This window comes from Pollicipes pollicipes, unplaced genomic scaffold (genome assembly GCF_011947565.3).
Source record: "Pollicipes pollicipes isolate AB1234 unplaced genomic scaffold, Ppol_2.1 Scaffold_4002;HRSCAF=4701_pilon_pilon_pilon, whole genome shotgun sequence".
NCBI classification, from domain to species: Eukaryota; Metazoa; Arthropoda; class Thecostraca; order Pollicipedomorpha; family Pollicipedidae; genus Pollicipes; species Pollicipes pollicipes.
Genome location: NW_023596420.1, coordinates 12133870 through 12158112, shown reverse-complemented (window position 1 = coordinate 12158112; position 24243 = coordinate 12133870). Strand labels below are relative to the sequence as shown.

Below are 24243 nucleotides of genomic sequence, written 5' to 3'. Positions count from 1 at the left end.
CCTGTCCCTCACGCCGCCGTGACGCCCAAGTGGAGTGAGCGTGAGCATGCGCTGGTCCCATATCACCTGAGCTGTATAGCCATGAGTCTATGAAGCGTTCGGAGGAATGTGCACCTGCGCATGTTTCCTTACCGCTGGGTGTGAGTGAGATGAGGACCGTGAGATCCACTGACCGCTCCTGTGACCCCGAGTCGACCTCCGAGCAGACGCCTGTCTCGCGGCATGACCAGGTCAGGAATGCCACGGGCGCGGAACCTCCCGTTCCGACGCTGCTGTGCTTACCTTTTAGACAAGGGCAGCACACCGTACAAGTGGTGTGTATACACACCGTACAAGTGGTGTGTATCGCACCTAGAACGCGTGTGCGAACGTGCTTGTCTGACGCGAATGTTGCGGCGCCACGCGGTCACCGCCACCTGTGTGGGGCGGGTCTTGACGGTCATTTGAACTTTCCTTGCAAATCTCACTAAACCTACCGTTCCCCGCTCCGTTCAGCGAGTGTAAGCCCGAATCCCGAAAACGGCACCAATGAAATCTGCTACCGTCGCTGAAGGTGTTTTTAGGGACCCGGGGTCAGCCTCAGGCACTCACGCGCGTCTGCGGTGCGGACTGGCCGGCGTCGGCCGGATACATCGACCAGCGTCGGCCGGGTACATCGACCAGCGTCGGCCGGGTACATCGACCAGCGTCGGTCGCCGCACGTCAGGGTGAGATATGAACACCGCATCGGTCACTGCAAGCCACCAGCTGTGCCTAATTCGTCCGCCCTCGCTGTCGGGTGATCGCGGCTCAGGTGCGGACCGTCAATGTTTTTCTCCCTACGAAGACATATGTAAATGAAGTCAGCGCGGACTAATATGGTCGCGTGCCTACTCATGTGTTCTCCCTAATGAATGCTGCAACACATTACGAGCAGTCATTTACAGTAAAACAACACGTTACGAACGAACAGCGCTGTCACGCCACTCAGCACCATCATCACCAACCCACCAATGTGTTCCCTGTCACCCGCCTGCTGTGTGCCTCCTGTCGTTGATCAGTCCCGGCCGCACCAGACAAAAACCAGGCGCATGTGTGTCGGCCGTATATTAAAAAATCAACTATTTTGGCACCGGCGGCTCGGCCGCTGAGCAGTACCGCCAACACAACGCTTCACAAGTCCGCTCTGAAACATAACATAGCCTCTACCGATTAGACAGACCCACTACACCCCGCGTTACTCAAACATATGTGAGGCACTTTATTTGTACCGTGTGTACGCTGCATTTTTGATCGCTGAGCCACACAGCTGTGCGCGGCGGATCAGGCGGTGAATTAGAGCGCGGGACCACGCCCCGGTACCAGTCCAGACGGGTACGCAGCGGCGGACCAGGCGGACCCAGGCGTCACGCATGGCACGCCGAACGACGAGGTGGCATCGCACCGACGCACCACTGGTCACCGGGCACTTCCGCAGGTCATTGATCTTTTGGCACACAGACGGGCGACTGAGCGGTTGTCAAGTGCTTGAAATCGTTGAGGCACTTACTCCAGTGCCTAAGACGACACAACTGGTGAGCACTGTGACGTGACGGACCGTGCCCAGGGCATGGCGATGGTACCTTCCTCACGGAGCACACTTCAGACCCAGGCTTACGACGGCTGAGGCCTCTCTCAGTGTGGTAACAGATGCAAAATAATCGGGCTCCGTCCATAACGTGCTGAGTACCCCAGAAATTAGTATCCCCTCCGCTTAGCTTATCTGCGACACAGCTTAATGCACCCCATTGTTTACAGATGTCCACGAGACGAAAGTGACGCGATCCGACAATTATCATCCAAACCTGGCACCGGCCCACAAATGCCGCTTAAACATGCTTCGGAAGGTACGTACCACGCCGAGGCACCACGGTCCGGCGTATTCACCAGCTGGCAATGCCCAGCAACCGACCTCCTACTCGCCCCACCTTCTACCAATATCAGCCCACGAGCCCACGGCTTCGCCGTTCCACCACTCCGAATCATCCCCCACCTTCTACCAATCTCAGCCCACGAGCCCACGGCTCCGTCGTTCCACCACTTCGAATCATCCAGCGCTTCGCGCCGGAAGACATCGGCATCAGCCCCGCGCCGCTCGGCGGCGAGCAGCACGAGAGGCAGCTGCCGGCGGGCGGCGGCGCCCGCAGCGACCCGGCGCGGCACCAGCGACTCCGCAGGCCCGGGCCGGCCACAGGTGGCGCCACCGGTCCGGCTTAGAACAGGCCCTGCACGTCGCCGTTGTCCAGGTCCAGGTCGACGTCGTAGATGCAAGGCCGAGTCGGCAGGCCGGGCATGGTGCTCATCTGGCGGGGTCGGAGTCAGGAGTCACAGCGGCACCGGGGCTTCGGCACACGGCGCCCCCTCTCCGGCCTCACAGACAGCACGGACAGGCGCCGTATATCCATAAGATGCCTAACAGATGCAACAGATGCCATCCATGTGAACAGATTGCCTAACGCACGTCATCACAACCCAAAACGGCACACACGCTTGATTTGAATGCGCGTAGTCTTCGTGTCGCCGCAGTCTTCAGCCATAACAATACCAGCATTGTCGAACCTCGTCACACATCCCCACCCGACGCCGTCGTCGGACGACGGCGTCGGTCCGCAGCGGGACGTACCGTGCCCACCAGCGGGTACAGGAAGCCGGCGCCGACGCTGGCGCGCACGTCCCGGATGGGCAGGGTGAAGCCGGTCGGCGCGCCCTTCCAGCTGGGGTCGTGCGACAGCGACAGGTGCGTCTTGGCCATGCAGATAGGCAGCTCGCTGAAGCCCTGGCGGCGCCGTCGGCGAGCGAGGCGGTCAGGCGGGCAAGAGACGGACACCGAGCGCAGCCGCCAGACGCTTTGCCGGGCGTACCACCCATTTACATTGTGCACATTTTGCGTCACGGTCGGCGCGGCACTGGTTAACACAACACGGTCGTGGTCGTAACGTGGTCTAGGTAACTTTGCAGCATTATTTGTATAGAATGTACGATCTGCGCACCGCACGTGGCCGGACGCCGACAATGGCACACGATCACGATGCAGGATACTGAGCAGCAAACATATTAGGCAAAACAGCGCGTCCGCTGTGAGAAAATAACAGTACAACTAGTACTACGTGAGTTACACGTGGTGGCGGACGAGACTATAGTCGAGGCGCAGCAGCCGTACCTGGCGGGTGTAGCGCTCCACCTGCGCCTGCGCCTGCTCCGACAGCTGCACGTCGTCGGCGCCGTAGATCTGGCGCGCGATGATGCGGATCTTGTCGACGATGGGCAGCGTCAGGTCGTAGAGGAACCTGGCGGCCGGAGTAGCGCGCTCAGCGACCCGCCCGCCCGACAGCCCAACTGAACTCACACAAGCGCGCGCGCACGCACGTACGTACGCACGCACGCACGCACGCACGCACGCACGCACGCGCGCGCGCGCGCGCACGTACACACACACACACACACACACACACACCCACACCACACCCACACCCACACACACACACACACACACACACACACACACCCACACCCACACCCACACCCACACCCACACCCACACCCACACCCACACCCACACCCACACCCCACACCACACACACACAGTCGGCGACCAGCACCCTACGTTTTGCGATGGTGAAGTGTTTGACACCGGTAACCATTCGCAACCGTAACGAGTGGGGAGTGCTCTATGATGGTCATGATCATGGTCATGATGAGTGCTCTATGATGGTGATGATCATGACGGTGAGCTCGGCGGAGGTCGGGCTGGAGAACTGATTGGTCGAGAGATTAAAACGACCGGCCACGCCAAGAATCGTTTCTGACAACCACGTCCAAGGGAGAAGCATACCCTCCTAATTGGTTTGATATATTTGTATTTTAAATCGCTCTGATCTTCATGATATATAATCCTTCCAAATGTTGGCATAGTATGGCTGGCAGACACGTAGTCACACTGTCATTGTGTCAGCACATTTTAGTTCGTAGCAATATGACCGAAGACAACCCGAAAAATAATGTCCTTGTATGTTTTCCATTTATCGGGTTGAAAACCTCACTTTGGAATCAGAGCGTCTGCTCGTCCGAGCCCAAATAAAATCAGACGGCATTATTGGTGGGCCCGATCTGTTCCAGGGCCGAGTGAAGCCGCCTCTCCCTGACGGACAATAACGGCCAGCCTTCCAGTTACATGGTTATGCACCAGTCAGTTATCTGACAAGTAAGACAAACGAGCGAGCAGCCGTCCTTCACAGCGGCGCGTCTCACTTCACAGCGAAACCAGGCAAAGGAACGGGAATGGCCGGCTCCATACTTGAACAGGACACTCGTAACAAGCCACACAAAAGCGGTCTGAGCTGTGCGGCTCGTGCTTCGCTGCAAGCCGCGAACGATGCGCGCTGGCACATGCCACATCGGAGCGGCAGGTAACGGTGGCGAGCGTGACTCAGGAGCCCGTGACCGGCGAGCGGCGTGATCCGGCGTGCGGCGGCCCACGTGGGACGGAAGTCGCCGGTCTGGTAACACACCTGAGCTGACACTGCCTATTGACTTTTGATTATTTGTCCCGGGTGACTTTCGCCTTATTACCCCCGACTCACCGCCTATTGACCTTCGACTGGTTTTAGGCCGCGTCGAATGCGATGGTCATTTATTATTTGTTCGGTGAGTCGTAGGCCAAGAGGTTGTAGTGGTTGTGAGGTAAGGTCAAAAGGTTGGGTGAAGCCAAATGGTGGTGAGCCAGAACAGCTGCGACGGCTTTGAACTGATTGTTCTGCTCCAATACAGATGCTGAATGAGGCACGTCACCTAAATTGAAGTCTCTGGACCATCGATGACCTCGCCTCTAGACGTCTAACGGTAACACTAATCTGATCATGACAACTGGGCTTTGACACGCACCCATTTTTTTTTTGCGAGGAGGGTAGCGTTTAACTCGGGCCACGCATCTCCAAAACCGCTGATCTAAAACTACCGTTCGAACATGCTAAGTCAGACATGGGTTTGCTGATTCACACAGGCTTGCCCACAGACCCACGAACTGACCTGAAGCTGCCCGATCGCTGGCCAGCCGGCGATGGGCAGCTGAAGCGCCGGGACTGGCATGCAGCTGCTGGGATGCTGAGCCGCGCAAGCTGAAGCTGCTACGTTGCTGGCACATTGCGACACAACAGGGCTGACCTGAAGCTGCTGGACTGCTGGTAGGCGGAAACTGACCTGAAGCTGCTGGGCTGCTGGTAAGTGGGGACTGGCCTGGAGCTGCTGTGCTGCTGGCAGGCGGGGGCCGGCATGAAGCTGCTGGGCTGCTGGCAGGCGGGGACTGACCTGAAGCTGCTGGGCTGCTGGCAGGCGGGGACTGACCTGAAGCTACTGGACTGCTGGTAGGCGGGGACTGACCTGAAGCTGCTGGGCTGCTGGCAGGCGGGGACTGACCTGAAGCTGCTGGGCGGCTGGCAGGCGGGGACTGACCTGAAGCTGCTGGGCTGCTGGCAGGCGGGGACTGACCTGAAGCTGCTGGGCTGCTGGCAGTCGGGGACTGACCTGAAGCTGCTGGGCTGCTGGCAGGCCAGCTCCACGGCCTCGGCCAGCTGGCGGGCGCCGGCGCCACCTCCGCTGAAGTGGGTGCAGATGACGGCGTCGGCGGCGCCCGCTGCGCGGCTCAAGCGCTGGATCAGCTCCAGCTCGGCGTCAGTGTCAGTGCTGAGCGATGGACATCAGGGCAGGTCAGGTCAGGTCACTTGCTTTGGCAGGGTGACACGTTCAACTGAGAGGGTCACTTGCTCCCTCCCCAGTCGACGTTGAGAACGCGCGCACACTCCCATTCCACTCGATAGTACCCTCCACCCCTCCCCTCCGAAAGTACCCAGAACCCACATACCACACTGATACCCGCAAGCCCGCGGCGTCCTCCAAACACGGTCGGTACGGCGAGAGCTGTGGTGAATTTCATATAAAACCCGAACTATATCCCAGCCCATTTACAAATCGCACTATGTAGACATGTGAACCGCACAAAAGCCAATCGTACCATAGTACCTCATCGTACATCTTACCACAGAATACCACTGTACCTCATTCTTGCCACGCACGTTTGTTACGTCGCTGACTAGCGAGATGAGTCGGTAAAAACTAGAGAAGTCTAGCCCATGCACTCACACGGCTCAAATCAGAGCAGTCTACCCAATCTGCCTCATTTTCTGATGAAACCGGCCAACGGCGGTAACGTCGTCACGTCCAGTCCCACTGCCAGCGCAGGTGGCGGGGCCACCGGATATGGCGGGGGGGGGGGGGAGGGGGAGGCGAGTCGACATGCCGTCACCGGGCGCGCCAGCCGACCCTGGTGGTGGACTCTGGCCGGGGCTGGGCGGCCACACCGCCAGACAGGCCGCACTTGAGGCGGCCAGTGGCGCGCCGCCCGGCAAGAGAGCGCGGCCACGGGCGGGGCCGGCACCAACGGCAGTCCGCCGCCCTCCTGCCGAGACCTGAACACTCTCGCCCCGGGCGACGGGCGCCGCGCTGACCGGCTGGCTGTGGGTCGGAGCCGGCGCAGTCTCCGTCGGGGGCTAGGTCGGGTTTGGGGTCGGGATCTGGGTCGAGGTAGGTCACGGTCGGGGCTGGGGTCGGGGTCGCGGTCAGTGTGGGCAGATAGGCGTTATGACCTGAACTCCCCGGGACACTCTCAGTCTAGGACGTCTCCAAGGCAGGCCAGCCACGCCGGCGGCCGTCCGGGGCTCACGTAGGAAGCGGTGATCCCTTAGTAATCGGCCATGGGGGCCGGGCGCCTGCCCCTGTCAAGAGTGCTGCTCCCACCAACGGACTCTGCTGACCAATGAAATGTCCGGAGAACGCCGCTTTTTGTGGCATAAATCGTGAATCCTTAATTATGGGACGTTCATTTGCGCCTGGACAGGATTTTTAGAGCGATAGAAACCAGACAAAAATTTCGTAACGCAAATTTATTGCGTTACACAACCGTGATGGAACATCGAGTTTACGGGCACGCACGCAGACGGGTGAAAGTGCAGAGCAGGCCGTCTAGTATGTTACACCTTATGTGTTATCCATGGGTGAACATCCAGGGTCGTATAGGGTATCTGACTAACACAGCTTACACAGGCCGCAAGTTTCTGTCAACGGCATGTTAGGGCACACAACTTTCGAATTACTACCGATACATGTCAAGTAAAGCCAAGGATGTCATATTATCGTATTCCTTGAATGTTTCAACGCTCAGATATCTACAGTCAACGCACGGTTCTGTTTAGAGGAACTGAGTACGTTTGATATTTTGCATCCGAATAAATCTGAAGCCCATTGTTTACCACCTGTCCAGAGACAAGCGGAGCTTAGGTCAGAGGCTAGAGCAGATGGTCTTCACGCAGGAGCAACAAACTGTCTTGTATATCGGCAAAATGGCCGGTACTCGCTGGAACGCAAGTTAACTTGAAGACTACGCTTGTCACAGCTCTGGACATCTTTGTTATCACGTCACCTTTCGCTGAGTTCAAAACGTAATGTAACTTGTGCTGTAGGCGTGATTCAAATACATTATCACGGCCGTAGCCCGACCATATTGCACAAAAAGTCTACACCGGGAGCGAGTACCTTGATTTCAGTCGTTGGCCTTCACTGATCTCTAGTTTTTTAGACTCCAGTCCAACATTCGCACGGAGAAGGAGCTCGCCGTGACCAATACGCCCGCTAAGAGATGCTTTCAAATGGCACATTGCCGTACCCAAAATCCTTTCCGGGACTCCCATTCTATAAATCCGTCAACTGCTTCAATCGCATCTAGTTACTAGATTACTCGTGAGTGTCAACCCCGTTCGTCACGACGGCTGAGGGTTCGATTCCATGACCTGTTTTCAGGCGGAACAAAAGTCAAAATATTGTGGAGAAGAACAGATGAATCCTCTCACCCTGGAATAGTATGAGGGTCACCACCTCGGGCAGCACTTTGCAAAGTGCCCAACACAGCCAGCCCAAAACAAACTGACTAACTCCAGCGTGCTCATTCTGGACATCGCAGTGAGCCACCAGGCACAGATCAACACCGTGACTTATGTGCCAACCAATAACTGAAGCCCTCCAAAAAAGCTCACAGCCCTTCACATCAAACCCGACTCGCTTCCGGGTCAGCCGGACGGACAATGTTCTTTTGTGTGCGTGTGTTTAGGGGGGGGGGGGGGACGGACGACCTTTCGGTTCGAATAGCCGCTGTCGTCGTTGCTGGACGCGTCACCACTTATTTGGCTTTTTTGCATACTAAACCCACCGTTGAGATCAGTAAGCTAGGTAAGCCAGATGAGACACCTTGGGACAGCCTGCAACAGTAACAAGAACGGGCACAATATGACAATGCGAACAGAGGGAACGCCAGACGTTAACACACGCGCGCACGCACGCACGCACGCACGCACGCGCGCACGCACGCACGCACGCACGTACGCACCCAAGCCGTTTCGTCGTTGGTAGCAAACTCTCGAGAGTCTTTACCACGAGCGGGCCTCATATCCGGGCCGGCACATGATCAACCCCTTAGTGACCGGGGAAAGGGAGACAAAGCTCGGGAGTTGAATTCCGTCTGAAGCGGAACCACGCTGCGATACATGTCTGCTGAAGAGTGTAATTCCACCGTACGTCGCCTTCCACCTCTGCATGAACTGAACACCAGAAAGCACAGCACCACACGCGATGACCACAGTTCCCAACGATCAGCATTTATGCTCAAAAACATCAAAATAATTTGCGGGAAGTGTCTGATTTCATGTGTCAGAACTTCCCAGGATATAACCTTATAGCCAGGCAACAAAGGCGTTCGTTCGGGCCCGCGCTTAGCAAGCATGAGGAGCCGAACGATAAGCGCGGGTAACCCGGCGCCCAGCCAGGATAGCGTATCAGTGTATTTGCCAGTGACCACCCACCGAGTGAGTGGTCACTTTGGCCCCAGAGGCGGCGTGTTGACACAGCCATCAGCGGCGGCCGGTCCCAGCTCGGGCACAGGTCGGCTGGCCGGGCCGACCGCGGTCCGTCCTCCGGAGGCGGCCGCGCGGCGGGCGCACATCCGGCCGGCGGCGCGTGAGCCTGTGACGTCACAGCGGAAGTGGTCGGCCCGTCCACACGGCCGGCCGATGACGCCATGGTCCGGACACGGCGGTCCGCGGCGCGCGCGGCCGCGCCACGCCACGCCCGGCCACAGGAAGTGCGATAAGCCCTGCGCGCCGGCTGCGAGATGTGCGATTTCGGCGAAGTGACGTGCGTTGTTTGCTGTTGGTTAACCTGAACATGATGTCAGCGTTTGGCCGCGTTTGACACGAATGATTCAACGGCAATGAATAATTCTGTGAAACTTTGACATGGGGGGGGGGGGGGGGGCCGACGGGGAATACCAGCCAATCCCCACATCAGGTTTGCACAGGCCATTAAGGTCTGTTCACACAGGCGTGACGCATCATGAAAGCGTGACGCATCATGCATACTTCAGGGTGTTCAAATTGAGTCCAAACGGCACTAGCTCGGAGACTCTATATCGTGTTAACCCTGTCACATGTGTTCAGCCTTCACACCCTGACCCTGGGTGCCGGTAGTGTAGTGTTTAACGCGTCTGCGTTCACCACTGCGCGTCTGGGAAACCAGAGGTACGGGGTTCGATTCCCCGCGGTGCCCGCCCTTCCTGCCAGGGTGAGAGGCAGGCGACGCCATATAGCCTCAGCAGCTGAGTGTGTCGTAAGGCCCCAATAACACACACAGACACACACACACCCTGACGAGCCTATCAGCAAAGCCATGAAGCACATACCCGCTGCCGTCACCAGCGCCCGCCAGCCGGGCTCACCTGAACTTGTTGATGGCGACCACCACGGGCACGCCAAACTTGAGCGTGTTCTGGATCTGTTTGTTGAGGTTGGCAAAACCCTTCTCCACGAGCGCGGTGTCCTCCTGCGGCGGAGAGCCAGGTCAGAGGTCAGAGACGCGCCGAGCGGCTTCGGTGACTCAGCCCGAGCCTCACTCAGGACACGAGACAAGCATGGTGAACAACGGACAAACGCTCACGCGCACCAGGCTCATGGGCTCGCAGTGCGCCCGCCTAGTCCGCCGCGACTGGGCAGACTTAGGCGCGGAGGTACGGACGGACTATATCCACCAATCAGCGCAGCAGATTGATGGCGAATGTCTGGCCGAATACACACACATATAGAATGAACGCTTCGCAATGTCAACCGACGTACGAAAAAACATCAGACGTTGCTACAGTTACCCGGTCGCATCCTAAAACATATATCATTATAAACCTTAGTATGCTGAGGTATATCGTAATGCTGATCGCCAGGAACTGGACGCTTGTTTTTCCAATATTTCTAACCTGGTAACGCTCTGGCCACTACGCACCACATGACGAAAACTACGCACTGTCCCCTTGCCACTGGTACCCATTCCGCGAAACAGGGATACATCCAGAGGTGTAGATTCGCAAAATGAGCTATTTTTTTATTATTTTTGGGGTTTTGGGCTGGATTTCCAGGGAGTCCACCCAGCCAAGCAGAGCTTGTTGCTGGGAGAGCTATGGGGCTGACCAGTGAAAAAGATGCAACCTGCTCACGAAAAATGCGCCATTACATATATATATATATATATATATATATATATATATATATATATATATATATACATATATATATATAGTATACGCATGACCATCCGCAGTGTACAATATCGACACCAGCGACCTAGGCTAAGTCAAAATTGTCAGATTGTTCGTCTAGCGAATTGCTATATTGAATCCTGTTTTATTCATGAATCCCGTTCATGAATCCTGTTTTATATGGAGGGGGAGGGGAGTTTTGATGAAGCGTAAACGAAGCGTGTCAAGGGAAGAGGGTCAACAGGGTAACAGAAACTTCAGGTGTGGTGCAAACCATGTCACAGCCTCTTAAACAATATATTTAAACCTTCCCGCTCAATTGTAGGCTAAGCAGGCGTTACCTAATGGGACGTGACACTTTACACAGTGTCACCAGCGGAGGAGATTTCTCCCAACATGACCAGTGCCTAGCCATGGGGAATTGCCGAACTGTGTAACGTAACTTATGGCGACAGAGATAAGGAACGATTTGAATTCACGTTACAGGCCATGGCGCGCTGAATCAGCCCCGGCAGCACTGGGATGGTGCCCGATTTTTGCAAACAATAAATTCTGGCCACGATGGCGCGTATCCCAAGCTGGTGCCGCAGCTGACGCCGCGCAGGCCTCGCCTGCAATGAGTCGGCGCCCCTGCACCCAAGCTGGCACAGGAAACGCATTTTCAGAAAATGGAACGCGGCCAGCAAAGGCTTCCCACGGCGTGAAGCTGCTGCTCGGCGAGGCTCCAGTCACTCACTGTCGCCCATGGCGGGTCATTTCGATCAATCCATGGTGTCCCTTTCAGGGTCTTACACATGTGGGGGCGTGACCTGCATCTCCCATACCTATCCCCGCCATCACCACTCATGGGCGAAACCAAAGGGGAAGGACCTGAGCGAGCCCTCCGAGCAGCCCGCGGCGTAAAAAGACGTGTCGTGCGCCTTGCGCCGGCACAATCTGTGCCGTGCGACATCGCGGGACATATCTGAGCCACGACCCCCACTGGCCGGCCTCGCGTTTGACGGCCGTTGGTCTGGGGGCGGCGTCAGCCACTCGGGACGGACAGCCTGCCCGGCAGCCCGAGCAGCCACAGCAGGAGCGCTGCATGCCAGGACATTGATCCAGCCAGCAGCCAGTAACCCAGGCGTATACCGGAGGCGGGGTCGTGTCTCGCTGATTACCGGCGCGCTGGGTTCGAATCTTCAAACGCGCACGTTTTCCGCCCTATCAGGAGTCCAGGGGTTAGCTGCGCAATGATGAACGGTCAGCCTAGCAGAGCACGCCACGCCTACATCACAGCATTGTCCAGCACGGAAACGACCTGAGACGGCGGAGTAAAATTAAAGGGAATGTTCCACATTTACGAGGGGGTTTGGACTGAAATAGACTTATTGAAGACCTAATGCACTTCACGGTCATGCCCTTTTTAAGACCCAAAGCCCTATGGTTCCTGGGTTATACGCTCGCAAGAGTGCGAGAAGTCTTATTGGGGGACTACTTCAAAGTCACCTTGGCATTGATATCGTCATAGAAACGTCATTGTAGGGTTGCCGTTATATTACAGGTTGTTTTCTGCTTATGGTCAAAACAGCATGGCCGCTAACACATTCGTAAGAGCGGTGATGCGGCACGCATGATACAATCAACGGAAGGTGATTGGCTGTTGGTAACAATTTCGCTACTGAATGCGTGTCGCAAACGTAAGCGTGAGCACTTTCGGGTTGCGCAGCACTCGTCGCCAGCGGGGCATTTTCCATATTTCTAAACCATAGGCCAATGTTATAAAAAGAGGATGCCACTGTCCGCAAGAAGTACAGCTCCCAAAAAGAACGGCACTCTCCCAAATGTTATAAAAAAAAGAAGACGCGACGGCACATCTGACTTTTTCTGCTGCTGGCGGTTTTTCTTCTTCTTCTACTGACGTATTTCTTACATACAACTCGATTGCAGCCTTGTGCACCGGAACAAAGCACCTTGCGCGGGTTTATGGGTTAGCAAGGCATTATAACTTTAGGAAAACATTGCAGTAATTATATATATATATATATATATATATATATATATATATATACATATATATATATATACATATATATATATAATATTTAGCACACATTGTGTGACAATGAGTTGTATTACCATGAGCCTACGTTGGGATTTTGTTTTGAAGGGAGCTCACAAGGAAATGCGGTGTTATAGCCGAAAACCTGTACGGATATTGCGAGAAAATCTGCATGTGTCAGTCATTGGGGCTTTACGACGCACTCAGCTGCTGAAGCTATATGGCGTCGCCTGCCTCTCAGCCTGGCAGGAAGGGCGGGCACCGCGGGGGATCGAACCCCGTACCTCTGGTTTCCCAAACTACCGGCGCCCCGAGAAAACCTGCATTTGGTAGTCCCGTGGGTTGCGCAAGTGTGGGGTCACACCTAGTTGATATTGGAGTGTGAATCAGGTGCTTGAAATGGGTGTGACCATTGGTGGTGGGTGCCAGTGGCTCGTATTGATCTTGATGTGATGGAGAGTGTGCGTGCGGGGCTTGTACTTCTGAGAGAGAACATTGTTTAGGCATTCCTTAAATCCAATAACTCGCAGTAAAATGTGACACATTGATACCTGCCTCTATGTTTCGGTTTGTTTGAACATGACAAGGTAGTGATCAGCAAACTGAAAGAAACACTAGCACCCATGCTGCAGGGGTGTTCAAAGGCAATTTTCTACTTCACTATGATCTTGCCAACAATTTGAACCCATTGAGGTATTACAGCATATAATTAAATCATTGTACGCCATTATATTAGCAATTCACTTAGGCAGTAAGGACGTGTCAGTACAGCTCATAAATGCACGTGCTTGGTATAGGTTTGCATGATACAGCTTCGCAAAACTGTCTTCCAATTAAGAATTCTGAAAATATAGTGTTGAATTATTATGGATGCGCAATACAGCTGTCTCAAAAAAATTGTATGCGGGCAAGCATTGCTTGTGAGTCACCATTGTCGTAGTCACTGCAGCTTGTGTAAGATGCTGGGTGCTGAGAAGCATGGAGAAGTATCGCTGTTGGTTGCTTGGATAGCACTTGACAACATTTTTATCATCAGCCTGTGTGCACCGGCAGATTCAACATTTCCTTGCATTCCGCCTCTTTAACCATAACTACATGCACTTGTCATGTCTCTAGCGTTGTGTAAGGTCAGCAGGTTTCCAGTGTCACTCCACTACGTGTAATATTTTCTTGTTACGCATGTGTTATTACCTGTGTGAACGATATTTGTGAGTAAAGCAACCTGATGGTTGAGCATGTTGTCTGGCTGTGGAAGCGGAGGAGGTGTTTGCATCCCTGTCACCTATGTTTTGTGGATTCCCAAAACAGTCTAAGCAAGTGATGTCACTTATTGGTTGTGTGCTTTGCTGAAAGTGATTTGTATATTGCATCATGTGTTTTTGGGCAGTCATATGTCAGATGCGTAGTTAATATAAGAATGCATGCTTTACCCATCTTTTCATGATTAAATTTACTACGAAAGCAGCCGGGATTGCAGTACAAAAAACATATAATTGTTCATTATGCCATACCACAGTACAGCACTGAGGTAGTGCCATGATGACACTGTTGGACAGTGCCATTACACAGTGTACCAAATTGGTTGACTACTCTATGTCAAACAGCTTATAATTCATGAATGACGTAACAACTGATTTAACGACGCCAAAGGACTATCATCAGCGAGAATGCTGTTGCACCACAATGGTTATATCAGGGCTAACTAGTGAGTGTATAAATAGTCCTAAGCAAGAAAAACATGATTGGTAGCTCAAATTTGCCATCTTTACCACCGACATAACAATGCTTTGGCAATCAACTCATAGCAATGTTGCAGATTTATTAATTTTCGCATGCAACTACATTTCCAGTCACCAATAATAAAGAAAGTCATTACCGTGCACATCACGAGACGTCAATGTCAGGAATGCAGCACTGAAGGGAAGCGTGAGTCAAAAATTCAGTATTAACATTCCCAACAGTCCTTGGCAGGTTTCGGTCAGATTCATGACGCTATATGACGGTCTTCACAGGATATCGTGGTTTGATATGAATAACCTGCCCTAAAAGCTGTCGATCACCTCTATTACGACCATTACCAATACAAGAAGTCCACAAACAAGCAATTCACTAATTCGCCATCCAACACGGCGCCCGCGGTGAAAATGGCCGGTTGGCGTCAGCTTTCGTGAGTTTCGAGTTATTCTTTAGGCCTGGCCGCCAGATGCTGCCAAGCATTGCCGTCGTCACAAAACCATTCCATGACGCCATCAAACAATGACGTAAAGGGGCCCATTTTTGCGAACTCTGAAATTTTGCTACTTAGGGTCGTTTTTGAGCCTAGAACGCTTACCAATAGTCACAAGTCAGCTTTTCCCATCATATCTGATGCTTATCTCAATATCTTCAAATGTGGGCCATTCCTTTCAAAACCTTTGATGTGCGTTCCGTTCAAGCCTCGCGGCCTCATAACACATACATCCCGTTTTGAGGGAATGTCCCACCCTTAAGTCAAATTTCAAAGACATATCCTGATGAAACCTAAGAGCCATTTACGTCTACTGACAACACTGGGCAGGGCCGCTGCAGCACCATCAAGAAATACATTTTAACTATTTTCAATTTCAATTATTTTTTGGTTCAAATTACGCTGGCAACGCTTTGTTACACCACTACACTTCTTCCTTTCTCGGCAACCCCGGAGCGCATCCCGAGTCCGCGACAACTACGGTTGTCGCGACCGCCGTGGTCATGACGACGGCAAAATCTGCTAAGGGCCGTTGTGAACTGTGACGGGTTAGAAGTGCCACTTTTGGGCTGTTTTAACCCGCACGTTGAGTGCAGGCATAAATGGGGCACCTCTACTCGTATGAAAGCTGTCAGTGCAAATGAACGTTTATGATTGGCATAACGGGCGGAAACAGTTACCGAGAAGCGCATTGGTTGAAGTTTAACCACTGTGCCCCTATAGACCACGTAATATTCCGTTTCTAAAATCCAAAATGCCCTTCGAAAGAGCAACTTTGCTTGACGCCACTGGGGAGAAATCAAAGTCATGCTAAAATATATAATTAAATTCGCGGCATAGAAGCCCCATGACGTTATATCCTTCTAAAAAAGTGTTTCCAGCTTTCGTGGCATTCATTAAACGACTGTTTTGAAAAATCGCGTGCTGCGATTATTACAGGACACATACATTGCAAAAAGCAAGGCAAATGAAATGAATTCCTTTCGTAGTGGTGAGCAGGGAGCCTATGTTATTTCTCCCGCAGGAGCACCCACTTCAAATAGAAATTTGAGCTGTCCAGCGGGAATTCGGAAAACTCGTATTTCCGATCACATCGGACACGTATGATTTACCGCCAGGCGAAAAGTACAAAAAGGTGGTGTGCTCCCTTCAATGGACTTGCGATGACGGGCAAAAAAACATCATAGCAGTCGTTTGCAACAAGTTTATTGGAAAAACTCAAATCCGCACTCATTCCCTTCACATCTCCAGCGCAGACAACTTTTCGATATTTTGCAGACAGAACATATACGTCATCGAAACATTTTAGCATTGAGAGTCAAATACAGTTGTCAGTTCAATTTATGGCTGCACAATTCAAAGTGCAGGAGACGACTATTGACACTTCTGCTACAAACAACGTCATCTGCTTGGTTGGTCGAGGAGGGAGAGAAGGCACATTCACCGCAACAACACTCCATCTGCAATGGGCGGCATGAACAACAACCCATAGCTTGCCACGCCACGACCAGCAAACGAAAGAACACGCCCATAGCTTGCCACGCCACGACCAGCAAACGAAAGAACACGCCCATAGCTTGTCACGCTACGGCCAGCAAACGAAAGAGCACGCCCATAGCTTGTCACGCCATTGCAATCAAACGAAAGCACTGGCAAGACCGGCTGATGGAGTTCTACGCATGACTTGTTCGACGCAGCACGCCAGACGCCCTGCCCACGGCGGACGGCAGGGCCGGCTGACGCCGCCACCAGCGGCGGCAAGGGTCGACCGACTAGGCGCCGACCAGGCCGGCCAGCAGGGCGGCCGGCAACAGCAGCAGCAGCATAGTCGGCGCAGCCAGGCCGGCTGAGTTGCAGTAGTCACCCTTGCAGAAACATTCCTCCAGCTGGTCCGTCCGCGTGCAGCCCTCGTCTCTATCGCTGATACAGCCCCGGACGGTCCTGTTCATGTAAACCACCTTGGTGCACACCTCATCAAACGGCGCGACGCACTCCTCCACCTTGAAGCGGTCGTCGCTGTCGTCGAACTGGGCGCACGGTGGCAGCGCCCTCGCACCTGTCAGCTCCTTGAGCGTCTGATGGGCGGTTTCCGAAGTCAGCAGGTCCGAGCACTGGTAGCAGCTGAGGGCGCGGCATCCCGGCGCCGCCAGCAGGGCGACCAGCAGCGGCAGCAGCGGGCGCAGCATGGCGGCGTCGACGTCGGCGTCGGCGTCGGAGGGCGGACTGACGGGCCGCCGTCACGCAGCCCGGTCCTCCTCTCGCCGTCCGATACGGCGCTGCCCTATCGCCGCTCGCCGGCGCTCTATCGGCGGCGTGTCTGGGCTGCGGCCTGGTCTGAGCGCGTCAGCCAGCGACGATGGACTGGCTCAGGCTGGCCGGCCCGCCAGGCAGCCGAGTCGAGCACACGGCCGCCCAGGCCGGACGACTCGCGACCCGTTGGCTTACGGTGCCCGCGGACCGCTCCACGCTGCCATCAGCCCCAACGGGCCGCTGGCAGAGCTCTCGTCCTAAGCCGCGGGGACTCAGGCGCTGCTGGCAGCCGGCCAGGACAGGCGCTGTCGATTGACAGGTGCGCTACGGAAACCTCGACCTGACCGTGCAGCGTCTCCGACCGCGCCAGTCACACATCAGCGGGCATGCACGGCCGGCTGGCCCACGCCGGGCTAACAGTGGTGTCGCACTGCACCCGTCGCTGCAGTTTATCAGCCACAAGATAGGCCAGGGGTCCGTTGCCAGGCGGATACATTCGCATTTGGCACGCGCTTCGGAACGTACATGCCTTAAAAAAGCATGGCCCACGCGGCACGTTTTCAGCCACATTAACGTAACGTTTCATCTTGGTTCAAATAAGTACACGATGGTATTTGTGTCGTAAATACCCACATTTCCACATGCTACACGTATGGAGGCAAAGAAAACAACCCTGTTTGCTGAGCAACTTTTTGCATCATTTGTTATCAAAACACTTCAGAATACCTCCACAGTACATTTCGCACTTCCGCTGCAAATTTCGCACTTCCGCCGCAAATTCCGGCATCGTCGACAACTCACGTAAGCGCTTAAGTACGGCGCTCCATGCGGCACATGTCCCATTGTGATGCGTACAAAACATGTCCTTTGCGTGAGTTGGATCTGTCGAAACTTGAGCACCGCACGATTATCAACGCTCCTGTCCCAGCTTACTGAATGCCTGCACGCAAACCATTTTCAACCTTATTGGTGTAGCTTTCCACAGCCTGAATGGAATGCCTCGCCAAATAGCATGTCCGGGACGTGCCCTCTTTATAGGCATGCAGTTGCGCATGCGAAGGGCATATTTATTTTACACATGCCGGCAGACCACTGCTAAGCCCCCACATTTTCTGATAGATTCCCCCGCTCAAGGACGGTTTCCTGTGTTCAGTTGTGCCGCTTCCTGCACAAATCCACCCTCACACGGAGAGCCGGCGCACTAAGTCTGGGGAAATTTGGAGACAGCTCACACCAAAGCCCCAGTCAATAACCACTTTGGGTACTGTATGTGGTGGCACGTAAGCCAGTTCAAACTCCCAATTGTTGTATCGTACGCTCCTCTACTAAGGAGAGGCCAGGATGCGTTTGAGAACCTCCAGGAGTCTTGAAATATGATTTCCTTCGCGGCACTTGACACAGGGCCTCGGATAACATGTTAACTAGGGGGGGGGGGGGGCAAATGCCCCGTGGTGACCGAAATTGTCCCCCCCCTCAGTGAATTCATTTTGCCCCGTGGAAGATAAAATAAAGATAAGCAAAAACGGTAATGCACTGTCTGGGTACAGAAATCAGCAATGGTGGAACATGCCTGAAGCTCACAATTACGAACGACGACGCTAGTATCTTTCTTTGTAGTTTTTCACCACGACTTTTTCCTAGTATGGCAGCTTCTTGGCAGCCGGTTTTTTAACTGAAGCATTTAGCAGCGCAGCATTTGTAAAATTCGTTGCTAGGTAACGGCGGCAAACCCGCGGTTGTTAGAACCCGAGGCCCTAGGGTAGAAGCAAGGCCCTATAAGCGTTAATTCAGCTGCCTGTGGCCGACCCATTTTTGATTGGTGTTCTCGTTCTGGTCGCTGTGTTCTGCAATGGACATACGACAGTTCTTTGCGAAAAAGGTAGCTTTTTGATGCTTTTTCACCCTCACTTCGATGTGCACTGTGCAGTTGTTACTTTTGGGTCCGGGGGGTCACAAGACAGGGCAAGAATGCAGGAAAGGCCTGTCGCATTCTGAAGGTCTGAATGGCCTGGCTCACTATAACTACTGGGATGCACGATCAATAAATAGAAGCAAACTGAAATTTTGCATGCAGTTTGCAAAATATATAAATAATCAGAGATCCACAGGCGTGGAAAGGTGTCAAGGAAAACGTGAGGAGTGTGCGAGGATTGGCGGGGCGGGGAGGGGTGGAGAGGCTAAGTTGTTTACTGCGAAATGTAAGTAAAGACACATGTTCCAATCATCACCTAGCCCGAATTTCATTTAGTATAACCGATAAAAATATACCATTTCCTTCAAAACGACATTCAGCCAGCTTTGGAAGGCCTGTGCCAATATATTTGATTTCACTCATTCCCTTGTCAAGGCTTACTGATCCTGTTCCTTTGTTGAACCCCTTTAGTTTTTACTGCCAGAAAGAGCTGGCACCTGACATAAGGGGAATGTTCACCGTTTAGCACGGCCACGGAGAGGCAGGGGGCTGTGAATAGAATAAATAGCCCGAAAACAACTCCCGATTCTCATTACCCCCTTCCCCCCGGTAGTGGGCATCATAGGACCAGTTGTGAGGGGCCCTGGAAGACACAAGTCCCACCAAAATCTTAGTGGGTGCTGACATTACAGAAAAAGACTGTCTTCCAAGGCTGAAGTTACATGAAACTCAGGATAACACCGTAGTATTAGCCTCATTCCTCGGAAAAACCAGGAGAATGGAGAAATAGCTAGGTTGATATTTTTGCGACATGCCTTTCTCGAAACAACAGCAGAAGTCGAAGTTTCGAGAAAGACATGTTGCCGAAATATCAACCGAACTAATCTCCATTCTCCTGGTTTTTCCGAGGAATAAGGCTAATACTACTGTCGTATCTATGTGACTAATGTTCCTCACTAAAGCATTGAACAACTTACGAAACTTAGGATTTTTCAACGCAACACCGGCGGTAGCAACCTGAATAATGTACAATGGACCATCACTGAACTTGTTTAGACTTACAATGGCACTTTGTCCTTACCAGACAAGGTACGATTTGAATGGGGGTGGGGTGGATGGAAGGAGGAAGGTCCTCCCCTTCCCTGCTTTTTTCGTGGTGGAGCATTGCAGAGTAGTTGTACACGGGAAGACTGAAGTAAAAGGAGGTACCGCCCCCACCCCACCCTACCCCACAACACACACGCCCATTTGGTCGTACATACATCTTTGCCATTGTATGGTGGCTTGCACCGGGTGTTTTGAGATCAGGTGATGATAAATACCAGTTCGGGTGAAATATGCCGATTCCGGTTAACATTACACGTGAATTTTAGGATGGCGCCGGTGTCGGGCCGGCATCACTTTTGGAACGTTTGCAGTACCTCTCAGCACGGTTTGAGTTAACTCCTGCATCTATGTTTCCAGCCTCCATCCGAGCCCATTCCCGCTCCCGATTCCCGCGCGACTGCTGCTGATGGTGACAAAGGGGACGTTGACGAAGGACAACCTGCTGCAAAAAGGATGGCTATGCTCGGTTAACTAGGACAACATATTGTTATTATTGTTTTCGTTTCTACCCATCAAAGTATTTTAGACCAAAACGGCTGGGCATTTGCTGCGAACCATCTTTTCCTGGTATGTGATCACCATCCATTGTTTGTTCCCGCATAAACGTCACGTTCCCGATCAAATCATCAAGTAAACCAGCCGCAAAGCGATACAGAAATTTGATTCCGGTGATCATTAACAAGCCCCCGCCGGGCCTCAGATGGCCCTTCGCCCGGCCGGAGAAAAGGTGGATTCCTGCCTCCTCCCCATGATTTCGGCCCCCCACGATGGCATGCAAAGAGGCCTTTCGACGATATAAGTCGAACGATATAACGATATAAGCAGAAACCACGTTGGGATTCAATGAACATGTGCCATATTCTGACCGGGAGAAACTGAGGTTTAACGGTAAATACTGAATCTCGAGACTATGAGAAGCGAAATCCAACATTTCTAACTCCTCACATGGGTCAGGTCAAGTATGTGATTATTCCAAAATGGCCCACACGGACAAGGATAACACATTTTCTTTCGTTTTGGTTGTGACCAAGCATTTACGGGTGAACTTCATTTATGACTATGTGAGGTAAAAAAGCACCGAGGTGAGCAGGTAACAAAGCACCAAGTGCCGTTTTAGGTGACGCAAGGGTCAAGCTCAAGGCCAACTGAGGCCACATTTTAAAAAGCTCAGAATCGAAGAATTCAGTGTTTTAACAGGGCATTGTTAACAGAATGTTTTTTTTCAGATAAGAGCGCGTCCAGTGGTGGCTGTGAGAGGTCAAGGAATGCATTGTACTTAACGTGCGCTTCGACCACCTCCGGTCTCCAGAGCTACTTTTGCCGCCCGCGGCATGCATAAGGAAGGTTCTATGTTCATCTAGCATATAATTTAGTATCTTACTTTGTTTTTTAAAGTCGTTTTTTACCACAACGGGCTATTTACGACAAAAAGATATTTCGCGCACCCCTGAGGCCAAAACAGGTCATTGACCTTGGATGATCTCTGGTGACCTTTAGTTGCTCTTCACTGCCACTGAATGCTATTTTGTGCACTGCCACCGTGAATTCGAATTTTGCGTCCATTTTACCTTGCAGGCTGACAAACTGCCGATTTTGGACGAACGGGCTGTGTTTTACAGCACGTACCCATATCGTTGGGTTGTGACCTTACCTAAGGTCACGGTGCTCTGACCACATGATGGCGGCAAATGTTCGGGGTCATACTGTTGATAATATATCAGCATCAGCAGGCCGCATGAATTTAACGGTGACCTGTTGAAGCTTGAGCGGCTGTATTTTTAGTTTGCTCTCACTGGTGTTAGGTGCATTGCAGAACAAGTCAATAGCTCATAAAGTTGCACTTCGTGTCGTTTTGCTGTAACCTGCCATCAAATGCAACTTTTGAATTAACGTAGTAAAAAACATCTCCCACTGATCTGAGACTAAAGATGGCGTACAGGACGCGTAATCATGTTTAGTGACTCGTGTGGTGATAACCCTGGTATAATTGGCCCGCAGCGATATGTTTATGCCCTGAAAACCCGACGCTTATGTAGAATGTATACCGGCGTTATCATGCTATTTCATCAGGATGTTCGTCTAAACATGACGCGACACACAATTGGATCTCAAACTCTCCACAAAGGACACCACTTGCTCAGCACTTGCATTACTGCCAGTACCATGATATCTCCGAAAATAATATCTGAGTCTTCATCAACAGAAGCCAAAAGTTGGTAACTTTATACATGCAGTCAGAAAATTTCTGTCTTAATATCCCTGTGCCCTTTGGTGAGAATTCTCTCCTGTTAGGTGGTCCCTTCTAATCTTAGCAGCTTCCCTGCTCCCAGATTCCACCCGGTATACTCAACCCGCCTCTTTTGGAACGCTTCTCGTCGCTTCGACGACCTACCCTACTGCTTCAGAGACGCACCCTGCCACTCCAGCGGAACGGGGCCAGAACAGTGTGACAACTGACGAGTGGTACAAGGGAGCCAAACTGCATGTTCAGAGGTTGTTGAACGCCTTCGACTGCCTTCTCCAAGAAAACCGGCAGATCAGCGGCAGGAAGCGAGCTGTGCTGGTGTGCACCATCTGCACGAGAGTGCACGAGGTGGAGGCAGCCAAGGCTTCGGTGAACGGGTGCGTTGACATGGTCAGCGGCGTCAGAGCGGACAGCAGGGAGAAACTCGCTGCTGTGGATACGAACAACCTGGAGCCGCAGTGGAATAGCGCAAACTCGAAACACCCGTGGATGTCACTCCTCAAGAGAACTGCCGCTGGTATGACCAAGACGCCTCTGGAGCTCGTCGCTGCTGTTTACAATGATAGCCAAGCTGGCCACGGCCGCTTGGTCGTGGCCAGCCCGCTCCCTCGCAGCGCTGCACGAGCAGCGAGTCTGCACAGATATAAGCGAGGGTGGATGGGAAGTGGACCTGGAGTCAACAGCCCCCTCCTGCAGCTCTTCATTACAGAGATCCGGATGTGTACCGGGAGTTGCTCAGCATCGTCGCCAAGCTAGAACGGGCCACGATCGGCGCCAAGATTGCCGCTGGAGTTGTGTACAGCCTACAGGTTGCGGAAGTATGGACCGTCAGCAGCAAGACAACGAATTCGTCACTGCCAGAGTAATCGATGCTGACGCTGAGCTGCAGACCTACATTTTAAGCGTGGTGGAACCGGAAGGAGATGGCACAAAAGGTCTACTAGAGGCTGTTGGTCAAAGGTCAAAACTGCTGTTGAAGGGCTGGATCTGCCTCTCGACGAGCTGGTTGGCTCGACCACGGACGGAGGAGAGAGCGCCAACACGGGTCGCAGCAGTGGTCTCTGGAAAAGGCTCAATGACCTGTTGGGACGTGACCTGATTACCAACTGGTGCGTGTGTCACAGGTGTGACCTAGCTCTCGAGAGTGTGGAGAAGACGGCATCGGAGATCCTGCACTGGAAGACGGACCTGTGTGCTCTAATAAAGCACTTCCGAACATCGAAGTCCAGGAACAAAAAGCTCCGTGAGAGCAGCGAGAAGGTGGTCACCTTCCCCAGCACTTCGAGGTCCGTTTCGCCGAGCACCTGCTGACGTCAATCAGCGCTGTCCTGACGGACCTAGCGGCGGTATGTAGAGAAGTAAGGCAGGAGACAGCAGCAACAGGCAGCAAACAAGAGAAGGCTGAAGCCGAGGGCTTATCAAGAAATGTGCCGCGGGTGGCCGCGCAGCGCGTGTGACGAGCGTCACGACCGACATCTGCGGAATTTTCTGCCACCTGCAGAAAAAATTCCAGCGCGGGGACCTCGTGCTACCACATGTACTGGAGGCCCGCAATGCTGCGCTGCTGCAGCTGGAGTTAATGAAAGAGGAGCCTCTGCCTGGTGGACAGGAGGAAAAGCTCGTCCCAGCTGCAGAGGAACCAGCCGCCAGATCGCACAACAGCCTCGTTTTGACGAAGAGGACATTTGAAGCTGTGCGTAATGAGATCTTTCAGGCCGAGACGAACTTCCTGGGCGACAGGCTCGATGTCGAGCAGGAGCAAGTTGTGCAGGACATGGTGGCTGTGGTTGGGTCCAGGTCAGCGAAACGGTTCATCGCTGCC

At 53.1% G+C, this 24243-nt stretch overlaps 1 protein-coding gene across 2 annotated transcripts in view; it reads right to left on the bottom strand.

Moving 5' to 3' along the window:
* Nucleotides 1–1070: 1070 nt before the first annotated feature.
* Nucleotides 1071–24243, bottom strand: part of pug (pug C-1-tetrahydrofolate synthase, cytoplasmic) — a 61123-nt gene continuing 37950 nt past the window's right edge. For both annotated transcript variants that reach the window (XM_037216707.1, XM_037216705.1), the window contains 5 exons: nucleotides 9833–9936; nucleotides 5539–5697; nucleotides 3179–3305; nucleotides 2642–2794; nucleotides 1071–2321 (listed from right to left, as the gene is read on the bottom strand). In XM_037216707.1, coding sequence (XP_037072602.1) covers nucleotides 2232–2321; nucleotides 2642–2794; nucleotides 3179–3305; nucleotides 5539–5697; nucleotides 9833–9936 — 633 coding nt within the window. In that variant the 3' untranslated portion in view covers nucleotides 1071–2231. The remainder of the gene's footprint in view (nucleotides 2322–2641; nucleotides 2795–3178; nucleotides 3306–5538; nucleotides 5698–9832; nucleotides 9937–24243) is intronic.